Source organism: Triturus cristatus, chromosome 4_1 (genome assembly GCF_964204655.1).
Source record: "Triturus cristatus chromosome 4_1, aTriCri1.1, whole genome shotgun sequence".
Taxonomy (NCBI): domain Eukaryota; kingdom Metazoa; phylum Chordata; class Amphibia; order Caudata; family Salamandridae; genus Triturus; species Triturus cristatus.
The window spans coordinates 1016335898-1016355572 of record NC_140585.1 but is presented as its reverse complement, the minus strand read 5'-3'; the positions used below and the strand labels follow the sequence as shown (position 1 = coordinate 1016355572).

Genomic DNA, 19675 nt, shown 5'->3' with positions numbered 1-19675 from the left:
TAGAAAACGTTTTCACATTTTCCGTGTTGCTTCCTTATTTGTACATACTTTATTCATTTTAATTGATCATGTTAATAATTATTTAATTTTGATAAACAGTCGTGGACTCCTGAGTAGACATAGTGGCCCCACAGGGGGATATGGTTAAGAACACTGAACTACTAAACACTCAAAATTAAAAGAACCTGTTATATTACATCTCAGAATTCGTTCCTAAACGTGTTACTATTGTACTCTTCAGTATGTCTCTTAATTTTTTGTAATTAGCGTACTACCCCATCACTCTTACATTCACAAATAGTTTAAATTGTCTATCAGTGTTTTTCTTTGCTCACTGGTTGTGAAGTAGGACGGCTAATGTCATGATTGCCCATCTTTTGGTCAGTAGCCCTGTAAAATGATATAGAAAGGTTAAAAAAGAGAATGAGAAAACAGAATTCTGAGTTCAGATGTTATATGCGTTTCGCATGTTTTCAGATTCTAAAACATTAATACAGTTTTAGTAGAAAGAATACATTTTTTTAAATATAAACTGAAATAGCCGATTACTAGTTTTAAATGGTAACTTTCTATTTTTTGTGAATTTCAGTGTACATATTAATGCATCTTTACTGAGCAAGTGCGAACACTTGCTTCATGTATCCCTTATAACAGTCTCTACATTTTACCCATAGGAAAATGAAGCACAGAGACCTCCTGTGGAAGAATTGTTGAAAGCTGCAGAACAAACTGTGACAAGTGTTGCAGGACCTCTGGACACATTCTGGCAAGGCTCCTCAGAAACCAAGGATGGTGATGTTGTTGATGATTACAAGAAAGAACAAGACTACGTGCAAGCCTTGGCCGACAAGTATTATCTTGACAAGTATCAGGACAAATATGATTTAATGTGTAAGTAGTTTTGCATTCAGACTTCAATGTAGCAAACTGCACAATGTTGCAGCTATGCAGATTTTGTAAATATATTCTTTTTCATATAGAGCTGTGTTCACAGATTGCCAATGTGTTCAGCATCCTATAGCCTTGTCTGCTTACCTATAAGGTTACTTTATGAGCTGTTAAGGTTGAAAAGTTAAATGCATCCATCTTGTGCATCCCATGCTGTATATCTGAATCCATGTTATCTGCCTGAAATAAACATAGACATCTGGTAAGTAAAACTTTTCTCAATCAAGGAAATTATTCTGGTTCTTGATCTAGCACAAAGTCCCCCTTTTCAGGTCGAGAAAAACATAGCTGCCTTCAGATCCTGCCTTTATAAGTTGAACCTCAAAGTCATTTTCAAAACAGCCCCAGTTTGATTCAGTTAGTGGTGAATCTTAAATAGTATCAGCTTCCCAGGTGCTCAAGACTGAAATGCAAGCAATATTTGCCTCATTAGTAACATAGGACATTGAGACGACCCCCTCCCCAAACTCCCCACTGCCCCCTTTCTTTAGTTACGGAGTCAGTCCGTAGCTACTAATTTGGCTGTACCTGCAGGCACCTGTCCTTAGATCGATATGGGCTTTATTATGTTGACCTCTATTATGATTTGTTTTTTAAGTTCCACCGAAAAGACATCCGCTACATAAATAGGGCCAAATGAGACAGATATGTTGGTTATTTTTTTATCTTCGGTTTTCACAGATGGAAGATCTGAAGTGACTGAGATTTTTCGTTGTTGTCTTTGTGGTTTTTAGCAACCACACGCCCCCGCTTTTTTTGGTCAAGCCTGAGCAATGCATGCGGTGCTCTGGGAGCCAGGCTGTATTGGAGTATGTACTTGAAGCCCTGCCCACTCTCCACCCATATTTGTCATTGGCTTGTGTCATTGTCCTTCAGAAATGCTGGCTTCTTATTCGTTATTAGGCTTGTTAGTCCCTCCTTAGTACCGTCTTGTTTACATTTGCAACCTCCCATGAGAACTGGCCCATTTACTTCTGTTGTTACACAGTATGTCTTCTTTAGTCTGTAAGCACTATTTTCTTTAATTTGTTTCACCTACTGCACGCACACATGTTTTCCTGCAACATCAGCGCACCATGCGTGCTTTGACTTTACGCTTGCTCTGGACAATGGTTGCCAAGGTCTTGCATTTACAAGAGTTTGAGCTATTGGCATTGTAAATGACAATGCCTTATATTTATGTGTTAATTATCAAAACACATAAATAAAAGACATTATCATTTACAATGTCAGTAGCTTAAACTCTCCCAAATGTGAGACCTATTGCATTGCAAATTATTGTTTTTTTTGTCTGAGACTAGGAAACAGTAGAAATCGCAGACAGACAGCGTGCGCAAACCGAGGGAACTCTGTCACACACGTATGACTCATGTGCACTAAAATAGTTTATTCTGCTGCCTTCTGAAAAGGGCAGATCGTTAATTCACCAGAGCAAAGTGGCACGGAAAGCTACTTGCACTTGTTGTTTCTCTTTTTTTTAAACGCATAGTTTTTTAAGGTTTCTTGATAAAACCCAAGACATTAGGCAGATAGTCTTGGGTTTCTTTTTTTAAAGAAAGTTAGTGAAAACCGGCAAATATAGCTGTTTATATGCTTCAAAACTACTAGTTTTTTTTTAAATGACTCTGCAAAAGAAAATCATATTTTATACATTTTTGTAAAAAGTGCTCCGGTATTTCCAGGTTGGTGGGACAAGTTAGTTCTTATGACCCTATTAAACATACCCATGGAAGAGTACCAGGATTACAGGTAAGTAACTGTTCCTTCTCGATACTTATGAAGCAGTGCCTAAATTGAGATTAAGTTTCATTATGAGAGTCAACAAAAGCTTCATTTCAAACTGTCCTTTACTTCTCTCTGAAGCACTTGACATTCAGAACTCTATCTGGTTGCTGTCACGTGGGATGAACACCCACCTTAGTGAACCAGTCTCACAGGTAAGTATGTTTTGCTTCCAGGTGGCTAATTGAAAGCCTAGAGTAGGCCAGCCTGTTTTAGGTTTAAACCTTAAATAACTGATAAAACCCCACCATAAGGGAAATAGTCCTCACCAGTGTAAACACATAAACACTGAAAAAACACATGCACAACCACAAACTGAATGCTTTTCACAGAAAGATAAAGGAGAGTGAGTCATTTGTATTTCTTTCTGAAGCGGCCAATACAAAGTAACTTTGTTATCCAAGGTAGCAACAAGAAAGACTGGGCTAACATTATTCTGCTTGAGTTTTGTTGTTTAGGGATGTCACTAAAATATTGTTTCTTCTTCCTTTTACTTTTTTCGGTTTTGTGGTCTTTGGTTTAAAGATGCAGGGTTTAGAAGCATGTTTTTATTATTTGAACTGTAGAGAATCAGGAAATATCAAAATCATATTTGATATTTTGGCTATGTTTGATTCTTTCACTGATAGGTAAAATGAGTTCTTTCATAAGAATCTTTTCCAATATGTACCATCACATTTACCCACTGAGAATGGGTAAAACCCCTTGATACATCAGCTCCCTTTTCTAGCGAGTCAGTATTGATAGTAGGTGGATTGCCAAACATCCCAGGCTTTAAACAGTCAATGCAAGGTGTAGTGACAGGTATATGTGAAAAGAGTGTTGTCACCAAGCATCTGGGATAGTGGTGAAAACATGACACCAGACTTTTGGAAACAAGCATTGGTAATGCATCGGTTTCGCTTTTGTAATTAATAAAGAGCTGTTTTCATCACTCATTGTCTAGAAGAAGGAAAGAGCTCCCTGACAGATAACACAGGAGTGGAGAGGATGTGGTGCAGCGGCCAGAGCTGCTGACTCAAGAGCTGGGGATCTTGCTGCGAGTCTCGGCAGCGCCATTCAACATCCTCTGATTCTATGCAAATGACTTAATCTCTCTGGGTGATACATTTTTATAAAAATATGCTGCAACAGTAAAAGGCAAAACTTTATGAAAATATAGTTCTACCAAAGTGGATGTTAACAGTATTTCGGGAGCGGGCAACTGATAAGAGAAGCAGGCAAGGAGCAAACATTGGTAAATGCAGGAAAATATACTACAGCCAATAGAAATGGAGGAAAGGTAAGTGGCATGCACAGGAACAAATGAGAAGCCAGGAAAGAGAGGAGCCAGAATGTAAGTCCCTTTTAAGTTTATATTAAAACAATAGGTTTCTCAAGCACAGCGCAAGCACTGTGCAGGCGAAACCTAAAAATGGAACGCAGTGTCACTTGGAATGCTGCTGCAAAAAGTTCTTACCAAGTTCAACAAAGATTGGAGTGATATTGTTTGTATATGCAGTGATTCAGCTACGTATATGAAAAAGTTGTGTGATGACCTGTCAAAATCGATACCTGAGCTGAAGTGCTTCCCTGAAAGAGACCCTTGCCACTTACTAGATGGTATGCTGAAAGCATCTTTACAATCTTCTGAGTTAATGAAGAATGCATTGACCTTTTAGTCTATTCTAGTGCACTGTTTTGTTATGTGCAGGAACTAAAACACAAATATTTCTCATTTTGTGCTTTGTGTGGCATCCAAGAAAGAGTCAACCCAACTGTGTCGTTTTGCTGGTGGCTTTCAATTTTAGAGGCCGTGAATGCTATATTATTTGTGCGGCAAATGTTTACAAATTTGTGTTGAGGGATGATGCCAAAGAATCTTCGGTCGCATAGTGATAGTGATGTGAAAAAAGTACACTAGAGTCTGAAAACACCCTTGTCTACCAAGTGTTCAGCATAATTGGTGTAGATGTGAAACATTTCCGTTAGAGTAGGCTGGGTGACACTTTTAGTGACTTTGGCACTGCAATGTTGAGTGCTTGCCACTTGGTAAGCAAAGAAATGTTGAGGAGCAATTCCGAAAATTTTATTTTACAATGCATGAGAAATGGTGTGCAGTGATGTATACAAATGTCCCTTCACCAACCATGGCATTTGAAGTCAATGAAGCCTCACTGTGGTACTCTGCACAAGTTCTAGATCCCTTCTGTAAAAGGGAATTTTCTCTGAACTTTCAAAAGTGCTGCTTAATTTTTGACCGCGTCAATAACTCAGAGGGCATATGCACCCAGTTGAACGCATTTATTACAGAACCTGTCCCATAGAATTGCAGTCTTCAGATGCTTCAGTATTGGCATACAAAACTGTGTCAATGGCCAGTTTTAGCAAATTGTGTACTAGCTGTTTTGGCGTTGCCCGTCTCAAGTGCCAATGTTGAGAGGCCTTTTCACAGATAAATGTTTACATCAGACGGAAAGAGCGAGCGCGCATGACCAAAGACTCACTGAAGAAGTATTGTATAGTGTACTACAATAAATTTGATTTATAAAAATGTATTTGGACCTCATAAATACTGTACGTACACTGTCTATATCACCATGCACTATCAGTGCATAAAGCAAGAAATAATAAAAGCAAACTGTGAGAAAGTGGCTCTGTATATACTGTTCCCAAATAGGTACAGGGTGTACAGAGTCCACAGTCCCCAGAGGTTTGGCAGAGGCTAAAGTTAGATATAACCTTACTCTCTAAAGTGGTAGCTTGGTCGAGCAGTAAGACAGTATCTGAGGACAGTGTAAAGCATTTGTTGCAAATGGTCTCACACACTCAATAACTGAACTCTAGGCCAATGGTTTATATATAAAAAATAAATGCTTGTTTTATTTTAGAACCAACAATAGGTATTAAAATATACTTTCTCAGAATGAGATGCTTTATGTAGATACTTTTGCAATATGCAATTGACTTTTGTAGAAAGTTACAAGTGGTTGCAATAAGCAACACAATTTTTAAACACAATAACGCATTGAGTTCAATGGAAGTTTCAAGTTTCAAGTTATTTGCAGCAGATTACTTTTAGGATTACTTTTGGAATTCCAGGACTGGATCCTAGATTCAGTCCTGGGTCAGTACTTGGAATCAAGTGATAAAAGTCGACTTAATTACTGTGATGATTTTTAGACAATATTTTGCTATTTTAAAAGTTGACCGAAAATATTTCATAGAAAACAGTCAATGATTCCCTATGGCAGAAAATTCAAGTTGCAGGTATAGTATGTTCTCGTTACTTTTGTAATCCAGTACTGGGTGCCTAGACTCAGTACTGGGACCTTTATCCAAAACAGGTAAGTAATTATATCTTCAGAAATTATACGATTTTTAAAGAATATTTAAAGTTTGCAGAAATTGACACTTAGAAGAAATTTCACAGAAAAACAGTCAATGATTTCCTATGGGAGAAAATTGGGTTACTGGTAAGTACAGTTGTAAGTATTTTTCAGAGTCAGTGCTGGGCACCAAGATCCAGCACTGGGAGCTCACCTAATTGCAGGTGAGTATTTTCGTTTTCGTTACTCGGCTGATTTTTGGTGAATATTTTAAGTTTTGAAAAGTCCACACTTAAAAGAAATTTAAGGAAAAACCAGTCAATGTTACCCTATGGAGAAAATTGAGTTATCGGTTTAAAGGTAAGTACTCGACTGGCAGAGTTAAGGTTCTGGGCATAGACTCAGGGGTCTCCCAGGGTCAGGTAGGTACAGTTGGTTCACCCTCAGCGGCACAGGGGCGGCCGAGTGCAGAGAGAGTTAGGCTCAATGTTATCCTATGAGAGGTAGGGGGGCTTTGATTGGTGGCTGTTGACTAGCAGGCCACGTGGCTGTGGGAGCTGGGCTCCTGGTCACTTACTCAGGGCAAGTGGGGAAGTAGATAGGTGTAGAGGTTGCACTGCTAGGGCAACTCGGGCGGCTGGGTGCAGGGTGCTTTTGAGCCTTCGAGCGCTCAATTGATTTCAATGGGAAAGCTCCGGTTTAGAAAAAGACTGCAAGCTCTTCAGGTGCCACCACCACTTCGAGAGGTAAGTTGGGTAGTTGGAGGATAGGTAGGTACCCCAGGATTGGGCACAGGGGGCCGCGGGGCGCCAGGTGCAGGGGTGCCTTTTGGTGTCGGGAAATCTTACCCTCTGTCGATCGCGGTTGGGGGGGGGCACCTGGTTCTGAGGCTGCAGGCTTCTTCAGGAGTGTCGAGGGAGGTCCTTGGGTGCCGGACTTGGGGTCACAGTCGCCGTGTGATCGTCCTCTTGGTCTTTGTTCACTTCGGCACAGGCCAGGCTTGGCAGGTGCAGAGTGTGCAGGGTTCGCGGTTCCGGGCTGCTGCCAGGGATTAGACGTAGATTTTGAGTAGAGCCTCTACTCATGGGAGTCCCAGGGGGCTTAGAGTCAAAAGGTAGCCAGGTCCTCCGGGGTTTGTGAGGTTGCTGGCCACAAGAGATGCCGGGTTGGAGCAGGTTCGAGGGTTGACAGGCCGGTAGGGCTGGGGCCAAAGCAGTTGGTGTCTTCCTCTTCTTAGAAGCTGCAGGGCAGGTCTTCTTTCTTCTAGCTCCTCTTCGGATTTCGGAATCTGGAATCTAGGGAAGGAGGGTTCAGGGTGCCCCTAAATACTAGATTTAGGGGCGTTACAGGTAGGTGAAGGGCAGGGACCAATGGGTCCCTGTCCAGGGGTGGGTACACCCCTATCCTGCCTCTCTCCTATGGGAGGGGGGCAGTAGCCTAGTCCTGATTGGGCAGGGCTTCCCATCTTCAAGATGGTGTTAGCCCGGAGATGTGCTTCCCCTCGCCTTCCCCACCTGAGGGGTGGGGTTGGCAGGCTGGCACATCCCCTGTCCTTATTTGGGGTTTCCGGCCAAGCTTCCCGCCAGAGTGGGGGGGTTGCAGTGGCCTGGGAAATCTCACAGAGGCGGCATGCCTTTGAAGCTTCCCCCTGCCCATCCTGGGGGAGGAGATTTAGCACCTCGCCCAGGATGTGCATTGTTGCAGGCCCAGGAGAGAAGGGGCTCTCCTACCCAGGGGTCCAGCAACATGTCTGCTGTGTGGCAGCCTCAGAACAGACGTGGATTGTAGGTTAGGTTTTAGGGGCCATCTCTAAGATGCCCTCTGGGGTGATTGGTACATTAAATCCCACACTGGCATCAGTGTGGGTTTAATGTGCTGAGAAGTTTGATACCAAACTTTTCAGTGTTGCCATTATGGTGCTGTGGAGTTCGTGTTTGACGAGCTCTCAGCACCATGTACTCTTAAATGGCAGCACTGCACTTACAGTGCCCAGGAATGGACCTGGGTACTGTAGGGGCACAGGGCTCCTGCTCCTATGCCCACACCACTGGCATAGGGCACCCAGCTAGAGGAGTGGCTGATGTATGCCATGGCAGTGTAGGTGGTGGGCATGGCACACAGGGATGTGGCCATGTCGACTCTTTGTTTTGTCTTGTACCCAGACACCCAGCCTGCAAGGGCAGTGTGTGTGTGTAAGGGTACAGGGCCTCTAAGGGAGGCACAATGAGTTCTGCAGCCCTTAGAGGCCTTTCCTAGTCACAAGGCCCTGGATACCATTTACCAGGGGCTGACATGTGGCCAGGGTTTGCCAATTTGTGTTTTGTGTTTTAGGGAAGGAACATAGGCCCTGGGCACCTGATTGGCAGGAGTCCAGGGCACACTCAGTCAAAGTACATTCAGCAAGTCAGCAAAAAGTGGGAGCATACCAGGCACTTTCTCACACAAACCGTTCCATAAACACCAGAAAAACACTGTGTTTGTTGTTTTTAATGGCATGAACCTTCTAACCACTAACACCAGAATTTACCAGAAATAGAAACTGAAAACAGGAAAGCCTAGCCCAGAGGTATTACTTCTGTTTCCTATGCTGTCTTCTTAATTATCTTAAGTGATGTCTCACTTTGTCCATCAGCCAAGCAATTAGAATGTGGACCTCACCTGTCACATAATAGTCCATTATATCTATGTAATGGCCTAGCTAATTGAAATCTGTCATTTTTTAACACACAATTTCCATTGTACTCTCAAGTGTGTTTATTTTCTGTTTGTTTTGTTTCCCTTTACTACAGCTGATCCTCCAGTTTTAGATCTTTTGAGTGGGGTGATGCCCAGGCCATTTTCCTTTCCTGAAGATCCCTATGTTCAGTCTGCAACAGATGAAACAGCTGTTCAACTCATTGAGCTCCTATCACTCCCTGTACTAATGAAGTACTCTTTGACAGCTCCCCTGGCATCACAGTAAGTACTCAGCACGTGAGGAGATTTGCAAATGTGCCCCAGTCGAATTTTTGGTCCACACATTGTATTTTTTCTGTGCCTGCAAACATGATGCATTGGATATATATTTGCACTAATCTATCTTCCCATAAACCTAATTGCATTTCTAGTAGCTGGATCACCTGAATTGAGTATCTGTAGCCTGCTATGAATGCTTGTTTCAATTGATTCGCTCTGCTTCACTATTTTTATAGGCAAGGTCCCCACAACTGGCTCTGAACATCCTAGTTTTCATGGACAAGTGACATTGGAGGACTTCTACTTTCGACATTTCAGACTCTCTAATGCTATCATTTGCCTTCTTTTTAAACTTCCATATTCATTTTACATATTCTCATATCTCTTCATTAGTTCCCTTTTTTCAGTGTGCTAACTTGTGTTTCTTTGTATAGTATTTGACGCTATCCTCTGCCTCACTCCTTCATATTTAACCTGTTTGATAAGTTTCTGCTCATTTTCTGCTCTGCTCCAACCAAGTATGTCTGTTTTATCCTCTCCCTCCCTGTGCCCACGCTTGTTTGCTTTCAGTTTTTTTAAGAGGCACAAGGTTTGAAACACTCTTCCCATGCTGCCTTTCCTTTGATGTGAGATGAACATTGGTGCAATCTACCTCATGTCCCTTTTGTCTAGTATGCTGCTGCGTGTATCTTTTGATGGACTGAGCTCTGTAGAATTGTAGTGTGAGACTTCTTTACACTTTACTTCCCTTTCATCCTAGTACTTTCAGTTTTTCTGGGAAAAGGTGAGCCAAGAGATGTGCCTTCCTTTCCCCCCGCAGTCCCACAAATCAGCCTGGCATCTCTCTGGTTTGCCACGTGATATTGTGCCACATTACACAATTGTCACATGGCACTGTCTAGAGCGGGAATGGAAGGTTATTCTGCTGTGAGCTCAAGCCATGGAAATAAGTGCTCAAGAACATCCTCACTATTCCTGTGCAGGCAATCAATTATTTTGTAAAATGTTACTGTTAAGAGTTTTAAGTTCTAGTTTTGGTGAGAAAGTCACAGCTTGATAAGTTCTTAAGGCTAATCGAGCTCCTCTATTTGAGTTCTAGCACTGAGGGAAGCAGTTCTTGTCAAGGCTGCATATAGTTTTGGTCTGTGACCTAGTGATGACCAGTGGATACAGGATCTGTGGTCAATAAACATTCCTCCCTTCAGGAGATGAAGAGGTGACCACTCCACTGTACACACTTCAGTTTGCATGGTTGATTAGAACAGAATTGTAAATTCCAAATAACAGCACTAGACTCATATACCTCTGTTTTCTAAAAGTGTTTTTGAATATTTCTTTAACCCAGTGAGTGATTTTTTTCACTGCTTCTCAATCTACATACTTGTAGGAAAGGGGCACCCACAGAACTTTAATGGCAGATTATTTTACCATTTGGCTCAAAGAGAACAATAAGAAAAATGTATGTATTGCCCAGAAGGTGGTGGAGTATAGTGTTAGGGGTCCATGTCATCATGAGAGATGAAGCTAACAAAGAAACTCCATTCTTGGTTTAATGTAATATTTCCTCTCATCTTCAATCACATATAAATCTTGTCTTTAGGGGCAAGTGCAGAAAAGATAAGGCAGTATTAAGGAACAATACAGTCAATACAGTCTCCCCAAAATAACTCAGCTCACCATGTCTCCTAACCTTTCCACTTAAGACAAGGTGTCTCATTTGTGTTCGGTTTTTTCATTTGACTCTGTTTGCAAGCCCCAAACAATCCCCACTTTCTATCATCACTAGGAGCACAACATTTGGATTAAACCTCCATGATCTCTTCCCATCTCCCATACCTGGGATACTCTCATACACCGGTTATTGTATTGCCCATTTTTTTAGTAACTGTCATTTCAAACCAGCAAATGTCCAAAACCCTACTCAGTGTATACCTTCCTTCTAATAAAAAACCTCTTGTCATTTTTAGCCTGGTCTTTACCAAACCTTGGGTACCTTCACTCCAGCCTCTTTGTATCACAGTTCCCCTTTGGAGGGATCCTCCGAATCTAGCTGCTTGACACAGGCTCGGCATTCCTTCTCTGCCAGTTACAGCTATTCTGCTAAATCTCTCCTACTTCCAATATGGCTTTTGTCTCCTCTGAAAGTGTACTCAACCATGATGGGTGTGCTTTCATGTAACTCCTTTGTCTACGAGGAACATAAACATGTTCCAAGATGGTTACTTTCGTATTGAATTGTCATAGCTGACAAGGGCTAAATTGGAACAGTCAATCTGTCTGATAGTGGTGAAACTTGTGGGGTCTGTCGTGTAGTTATACCTCCGCTGTCTCTATCACGGTTTTGGAACTCTTTGATCAAATGGCATCCAGAAAATACAGGCCTAGTTGGCCTCCCAATGTCAAAGTCCTTTCCGGACTTATAACCATAATCCTGGGTGTTCGCATCTGTATATTCCAACATGTTAAATTGCACCCTTTATGCAGGACTGGTGAGGGAGATCTGGTAAGTGCGTCTGTCTTAAATCCCTTTACTTTGATATCCTTCCACACATGGAGGACTTCATTGTTATTTAATTCAATAGATTTTAGTCTCTTCCATGTCTTGATATTTTTTTTTTTAGATAAATATGTATACTGGGAATGGGAGCACCCAGTTTATAGAAAAGTACTCTATTGCCATGTCTTATTTAAAGAATGCACACTCTTTTCTTACTACAGTCGCTTGTTTGCCAAGTCCATAATTGTAGTCTTTTTGTAGTTGACTTGGTAAAGTGCATACAGATTTGGTTATTATTCACGGAGTTGTTTTGATCAATCATTATCTATTTTATAGGCTGTATGATGTATTAGCAGTCATGATGTCTTACATTAACATTTGTTTTTTAACAGACACAGTCCTTTATTCATACCTGTTTTATTGATATGTCTTGGAATGTGACTTTTCCTCTTTTTTCTGTTAGTATGCTTGGCATAGTTCTTCTTACATTATAAGGATTTGCTTTTTTCCAGTGTGTCCCTTGTGAATAAGGCTATTATTGACTACTACTTTGTGGCACTAGACGTAGAAAAGCACTTTGAAGCCTTAAGACATTTCCTGTTGATGGAAGATGGTGAATTTGCTCAATTTCTCAGCGACTTACTGTTTGAAAAGGTACAGTATTTAAAGAAACTTTGAGACCTACCTTGAAATTAGGGTGCGTTTTTGTTTCACATTATTCTGCCAGTGGTATGCAAACTAGGAGTGAGTTGTATACCTGGCTCCTCCGGCGGTGTTCGCAGAGTTTTGTCCACACCATGCTCCGCTTGAAGCACAGGGTTTCAGAAAAACTCTGCCGAACCGCTGTGTGGCGGAGTTTGTTCTCACATGCAATTCGCCAACAGTAAGTTGGAGAGTGAGAAAATCAAGCGCTAGACCACCTCCCGGTGAGATTTCTTAATGCAGGCGGTCATAGAAGGTCACTACCACCCGCCTTGATAAAGCTGCCGCTCGTGGCGAGAAAGCTGCCACTCAAGTAGAAAATCTACTTGAGCAGCAGAAAGAAGCAGCACACTCTGGCACGCTCCACCGCTGTTGAAACTCCGCAAAGTGTTTTGGTAACTACACAGAGCAAAAGTCAGCGAGTTCCACCCACCTCTAATGCTAACCTTTATTGATATCTTGTTTGGGCTGTATGGCATTTCCCTCTCACATTATGTGTACTTAGTAGTCCACCACAAAAAACATCTACTTGTCAATTTCTTGATTATCCATTGATCTCCTTTCAATTGTCATTGATCTCTCTCGATCTCCAATTCCACTTCAGGCTAGTCCTTATCTGTTATGTACTTTCCGTGTAAAACTGAGGATGAAGCTTTTCTCTGAGGGATCGTGATTGAGGGCACAATAATGAAGGGGGTGAATTCTTGTACCATCCATTCATAGTGAAGAAATGTCCTTGTGTTACATTGATCCCAGTGGGGTGATAGATGGAAATTACTAATGTTTCTAGACATTCGACTTCCCCCTTTTAACAGTGAGATAACCCAAAATATACTTCCAACTTTAAAACAACACATTGACTTTCAAATCATCATAACAGCAGTGTATCTGGCCTTTCAGTAACTAACCATTTTAGGATGCAAGTGACACAAAAGTTATGCAAAGTACAATAGTACAGGAAATCATTGCTTGTACCTTGATTATGTTGTGCAAGCGTGAATTGTTAGTTTATAGCTGCAGTTTTATGACTGTGGTAAGGTTGGTCCTAAATGGCAATGAAACTTGTTAATAGTTGTTTTAAGAAAACACATCATGGAAAAAAAAGGAAAACAACTTTAACTCTTTGATCTGAATATTCCTTTCTCGTTTTTACAGCTGGGATCAGGGCAGACGCCTGGAGAACTACTCAATCCTTTAGTTCTGAATTCAGTCCTAAGCAAGGCTTTGCAATATAGCCTTCACGGGGACTCTCAACTTGCTGTTAACCTCTCATTTGCACTCAAATACCTTCCAGAAATATTTAAGCCTAATGCTCCAGATGTTCTGAGCTGCCTAGAGCTCAGATATAAGGTAAGAATTGAGACTGATAATTGTGTTTTTTCTTTTCAGTTACACTCAAATTTCCCTCAGATTCCTAATTATGTTGAGATTGGGAGTCTTTATCGCGTGATCTCAGTTAATTGCCATAAAAATGTGAAGAGTGCCACCTTTGTGTAGAATCCCTGAGCTCTTTTGTACCTTTTCAATGTTACTTTTGAAATTAGCATTATTTAATTTAAAAAAAACTGCAGCCTGTCTCAGGCTACATTTGCTTAATTCCATTTGTTTTTATTTAAATCACTCTAAAGTAAAACTAGTTGATTGAAGTTAACTGTACGACCCCTTTTAATACAATTAAATGAAATGCAGGAAAAAGCCAAAGAGGCAATACCTCTATAGAGCTGAAATCTGACTCCTGAAACTTGCAGTTGCTTCAGGTCTGTTTATTCTGACTCCTGTGTGACAAATTCCTGAGCAGTGACCTTTGTTCTTCCTGCCCCTTTTTCACAGGATTTTTTTTTATCACACCCTTTTATTTTTTATTTTACAAACAGTCAGTGTATTTTAAAGGCAAATGATTTTTCCTACTAAAAAATGTTTCAGTTACTTTTTCTCAGGCATGCCGTCAGGTCTTGTCAAATACATGTGGCAGAAAAAAAGGATGACCCACATTCACTATATTTGGTCTACCTCCCTGACTCACACACTATAAAAAGTTGTGAATTTTGCCAGCAGATGGCCAGGAGAATAAAAAAGGCTTTGAAGAAATCTGGTTGACAGGAAGACATGCAATAGCTTCAAAAACACAGCAGAATTGGAAGTGGAGTACATGAAGGGTCAGGCAATGTATTTTTACTGTAACTTCCCATTCACAGAATGGAGCGCATTTCATTGACTTAGAGACACACAAAAACATCAAAGTATTCAGTGTTGCAGCATTGGTCATCGGAGCACATGTTGTTCATGTGTTTTCTTTTTACAATATATTCTGTCTTTTATGGTCACATGTCTTCTCTACTCATGAAGGCTAAATCTGTTGTCCTGGTTCCCTTCACTGAGGGGGCACGTTTAACTAAGAATCCAGAAGTTATTCTTTTACATGAATAATTGATAATTACTCTAATCCACCCTACTCAAGTTAATGGTCCGTATCTCCTTGCCCAAAGAGATTGGAGACAATAGATACTAGTCTTCTGTTGCTTCCATCTCAAGACACCATATTCTCCAATAAGAAATACTTACTATAAGAGAAAGTGCACACCCCAGCAATTGAGCTGAGGTTGCACAGATGCAGCTTCCCTGCTGCATTTGTTCGTTTGCTCTCCTTTTCGGGAGGAGAAGCATCCCCTGTTGCCTGTGCTGATGGCTCACTTTCTCGCCGTGTGACTGCCAGTCAGGCAGAACATGGCCCCTAATGTACACAGGGTCATCTGGAGATTCTTGAAATATCTTTTCTGCCATTGGGTTGGATGACTACCATGGCCTTCACTGGGTTTTTAAAGTCCTCTGGGGTAGTTTTGAACATTCTGCAAAGCATTGGAAGGTACTACATGACCTTTGGTCTTGGAGAGAATTTCAATGAGGAAGCCATTTTCCTGCATCATGTGCATTCTAACATTGTGGTGAAGTGCTGCTGTCTGTATCACCGCATGGTGTAAAGCAGTGTCATCCGATGGGTAGCTTTAGCTGGTGGGTCCACGTTATAGCCCTCACAGGGGATGTATCCCTCCCCATGCAAACAAAATTAAACAAAACAACTTGCAAATGTCCGCACCCAACACTAGATCAGAGGAAAATGCAGACCATGTTAATCTAGATTAGTACATGCTAAAAAGATATGGTTACAGTGTAACATTTTCCAGACATGTAGCTTTATTTACCAGTATGCGATGTTATGTGAACTCTGAACTGTGCAATAGAGGTACAATGCAAGTCTTCTTTGATGCCTTTATTTAAAAGGTTCTCACCACATTTAATTCTTGACAGAAACTTTCTATCCTCTTTGTCCTCCGTGAACATGTAAAATGACCCTCTCCAATTAATATTTAGATTGTGTGAGGCTGGAATTGCCAGCTCCTTAAATTTGGGCAGAAAACCCTGCATTTTATTTTGCCTCTTGGCCGTGTCTAAGACTAAGTTAAGAAAGATTGAGAATATTAATATGGTTGCTGTTTTTCTCTTGGGCTTTAGTGGAATATCTTCAAAAAGGCAATTATTATTAGAAATCTTAGTCTTGCTTTTCAAGGAATGGTGGAGACCCGGTAGACCAGAGCTGTTCTAAGTAATGCAGGAAGATCTTTGTCTTAATTCCCAACAACAGTTTCCTTAAGTATCGCTACAACCTATTTAATCGTTGCCTCCCTTGCTGAGGGCCTTTCTCTGCTTCCTCAATCAACCAGGAATCCTATCTATCCAGAGCTTTTCTTTTATAGTCTGGTTTCCTTAGACCTTGCATTTGCGCAATTCGGCTCTTTAAAAGCAACAATGAGTCTCGGACTTTGGCTGTGGAAATATTTCCGTTGCAGTTACCCATTCTTCTGCACCACATCAGGACTCAGTTAGGGTGCTAATCTGTCCTTCCGGAGTATCAGATTTATTGGTAAGTTGAATAGGCAAGGCTGCCTGATATTTCTTGTGCATTTGTAATTAAAATAGCATCCCTAGGGATTGTTTGTAGCAGTCCTTGCACAGATGCTCTGGATTTTGAATTAGGCATGGATGGGTTGAATAAGGCTGTGGTCTTTTTGACCTAGTCCAGCGGCCTTTCTTTAATGCAGACTGTGGTTTTATCAGAACTCGCTTTTTCTAGTTCACCTGTGCAAATAGATTTGGATGAGCATTGCAGTGCTCGGAATCTCAAACTTTTTTCCAATATGCATTTAGTGTGGTCTAGTTTTGTGCTCCAGCCCAGGTTGCTTACGGAATTTCTTTTTTTCTCAGTTGATGTTGTCATCATCGCCTTCCTCACTGAGGAACCTGCTGAGTCCTCATGAGAGTTATATTTTCATTCGGTCTACCTGTTACGGGCTCCACTAGGGATTGTGAATCCTTAGAGGGTTGTACAATTCTTCCACCTTCCTTTTGCACTGACGTACTAGTGGCAGTCTTGGATGATGGCTTTTAATGCTTGTGCGAATGCCAAATGGCTCTCCCACTGCCTCCTCAATTGATTAGTAGAAGCCTTTTTTTTAGTGTGAGTGAAATTATTTCATTTTATTCGTTATTGTTTGATTAATTAAAATCTTACAATGTATGGCAAGAGTTCCAGAAGTAAAAACGAATAAGTGGTAAAAACATGAATAAAAATAGATTAAATGTGTTATAGTGTCAGAATGTAAGCATTTTATCAAAGCTTGCCTGCAAGTCCGAACTCCTCGCGCGTTAAAATGCCCCTTAAGAATAGTTTTTCTTTCAGTTTTCAGTTCTGAGCATACACACAGCAAGTGGATAATGTTTTCCTCTCCCATTTGGCATAAACGACAGTTCCTCTCTTCTTAACCACGGCATAAGATGACAGCCGGGAAATGCACCAAAACGAGTTTTTATGAAAATACGCTTGTGCTTCAGTGACCATGGGGTTTCAGGTATGGTTGTGCTTTCGCCTTTGTGAAACCATTCATAAGTGGCCAGGGATGGTTCCTTTTTACAAAAGAGTCTTTATCCATAAGTAACGATAGATGTTTTGTTATCTTATAAATAGATTTTTTGAATGATTGTGTAGTTATTGACGTGTTGCAAATAGGAGTTGCTGAGTATTCATCAAGAGCAGCATCTAAATATTTCCAGGCGTATGATTTACTATTTGTATTTATTTCCTGCTATAATAGTTGGGACATTTGATTTCTGTTATCATTTTTAGGTCGAGCATAGCGCAGCGCGCATGCGCTGCTCTATGGGAAGCTTCTTGTAAGCACTCCCAACTCTCTAGAGCATTTCCCATGTGTTTTTTTTTTTTACGCCCACACGTTTGATTGGCCATTGCGTAAGGCTTTCACAAAAGAAAGCACGCAAATGGCCAAAGGCGTGGGTATGTCCCACCTTTTCTTTAAATATTCCCTCCCATAGCCTATGTGTCTCGGGAGCGAGCGCAGTCATCAGCGGCACGCAGTGGGCCAGCTGCATGGCAGGTTGCATTCCAGTATCAGGTTACTTTACCCAGCACGGGCGCTATGGCTTTTGCAACCGCACTGGTTTCTTGTTCTTCCTACCTCCTGCTGTCTCTTTCTCAGGGTCCAGCCTTCCCCCCTCTGCTCTGTCTGAAGGGGTCGGGTGGGTGCATACCCTCTCACGCATACTGCCCGCACAATGAGTGACACGCAGCCCACTTGTTTATTGTACCGTCCATGGAGCCTTGCTCCCTTCACTTCTCTAGCATTGGAAAATGTTAGTTTCACTATTTGCACGAGCAAAACCCTTTCGTAGAGAATTTTCTTTCTAGTTAAAGTAACCATCTTGCGTTTTGTGAAAAGTGATGTTATATGTCCTTGAATTGTGTATAATAATGCAAACATGCTCTAGATGTACATTTCTTCCGCAGTTATCCCACCATTACACCAATTGGTGCCTCGTTGTTGTACGGAATCAACCCTCCAGTCGGTTGACTATAGCAGCACGTGCTCAGGCGGTGCCTGCTCCCTAGTTTCATGTTGATGCCGGGGGGCAGCGGGCACACTTCTGACGGGCACTGCCTCTTTTATACTAAGAGCCCTCAGGGTGCTCTACCTGTATAGGTCTTTCCCAGTCATTTCGTTCGGTATTAACCAATTAGTGCCCGTGGTTGCAACGGAAATAAACTTCCAGTCAGGACATCAACACGTGTGTTTTTTTGGGGGGGGTTGGGGGCGCTGCCTACTCTCTATTCTCATGATGATAGCGGGTGGCTGCTGGCAGCCCTTCAGATGGGCACTGCCATCTTTTAGTAGCAAGAACCCCGAAACACTTTATAGGGCAGCACATGCCCTGGCACTGAACTCCCCCAACACCCTTCCCGTGGGGGGGACGAAAAAGGGGGGCACCCGTGATGGTGAACAACCCCCGGCCATGGACACAGCGCTGACTAGTGCCAGGCACCGCCCTCCCATCCTTCCAGATGTGTAGGAATGCCAAAGGATCCCCTGGCCCTGCGAGGCCCCAACCTCCCTCCTCTTCCGCTGCTGAATTCCGACCCCTCCTCAAGCAAGGACGGTCCTTACTCAGGCGCACTTTCCTTGCCACTTAAACGGCTTCGGAGGCCCGGGGAAGGAAGCGAAAATATTGTAATTGCTCTGTCCCGTTGATCATCTCTCGCTTTTCCTAGCGCTTCACGCCGCAACGCCTGAGCACGACAAGTCACCAGTACCCCTATAAACAAAGCAGCACTCACTCCACAGAAGAAAACTAAAAGCAAATACCTGCTCCGATCTGAGGCAAGAGAAAAACCAAGTTTATTTCCATAAGCCAGCAATGCAAGACCCTCGCTCATCCCCGGCCATGTGTTCCAACCCACGGGTGCCCGGCCCTGCTGACCCGCAACCTCCCCACCGAACCGGAATGTATCAATGAAGAGAAAAGACAGGCAATGAGCTGCGTGAGGGCAGGGAGGGGGTCCCCACATTCCGACGGGAACACTTGCTTAAAAACGACCCCAGCTATTCAGTGTTACCTCCAGCCAGACTGCGTCTCTTATACTCCCCGCCTCCCTCTCATGCACATTATCCAGACAGAGTACTCGCACCCCACTCGACTGTCCAAACCCTGCCGTCTCCCTAGTTACAGCTCGTGACCAAGGTGCCAGTAGGCACTGAGGTGCAACTTGTTTTCTAAGCAAACTCTCCCAGTTGTTGTGATAAAACACAAGCAAGCCAACCCGCACTCTTTGTAGAGTAGATCTTTCATCTCCGGGAAGACCCTCCCAATTCATTTAATCTCTTGCTTACTGCAAACATTCACCCCCACCGCCGCCCCACCACAACGCTCCACATTAGCACTAATGTGCCGGCGTGCGCAATCCATCCCTGCCTTGTGTACCCTCCATTCCGAGGCCCCACTGCTCCCTTAGGCACCCCCAACCCCTCACCTCACCTCATGCAGCAGCACCACCTCTCCTCACAGAATTCCCAGGAGATGGAGGCCCCTCCGGGTGCCTGCCGTTAAATGCCTTCCACCCCAAGGCCGCATTCCTACC

The 19675-nt window shown here is 42.4% G+C and overlaps 1 protein-coding gene across 1 annotated transcript in view; it reads left to right on the top strand.

Annotated features, from left to right (window-relative positions):
* TUBGCP6 (tubulin gamma complex component 6) overlaps nt 1-19675 on the top strand; it is a 492321-nt gene that overhangs the window by 335156 nt on the left and 137490 nt on the right. Inside the window, exons 19-22 of the mRNA XM_085653952.1 lie at nt 675-891; nt 8828-8996; nt 12003-12144; nt 13348-13542. Coding sequence (XP_085510078.1) covers nt 675-891; nt 8828-8996; nt 12003-12144; nt 13348-13542 — 723 coding nt within the window. The remainder of the gene's footprint in view (nt 1-674; nt 892-8827; nt 8997-12002; nt 12145-13347; nt 13543-19675) is intronic.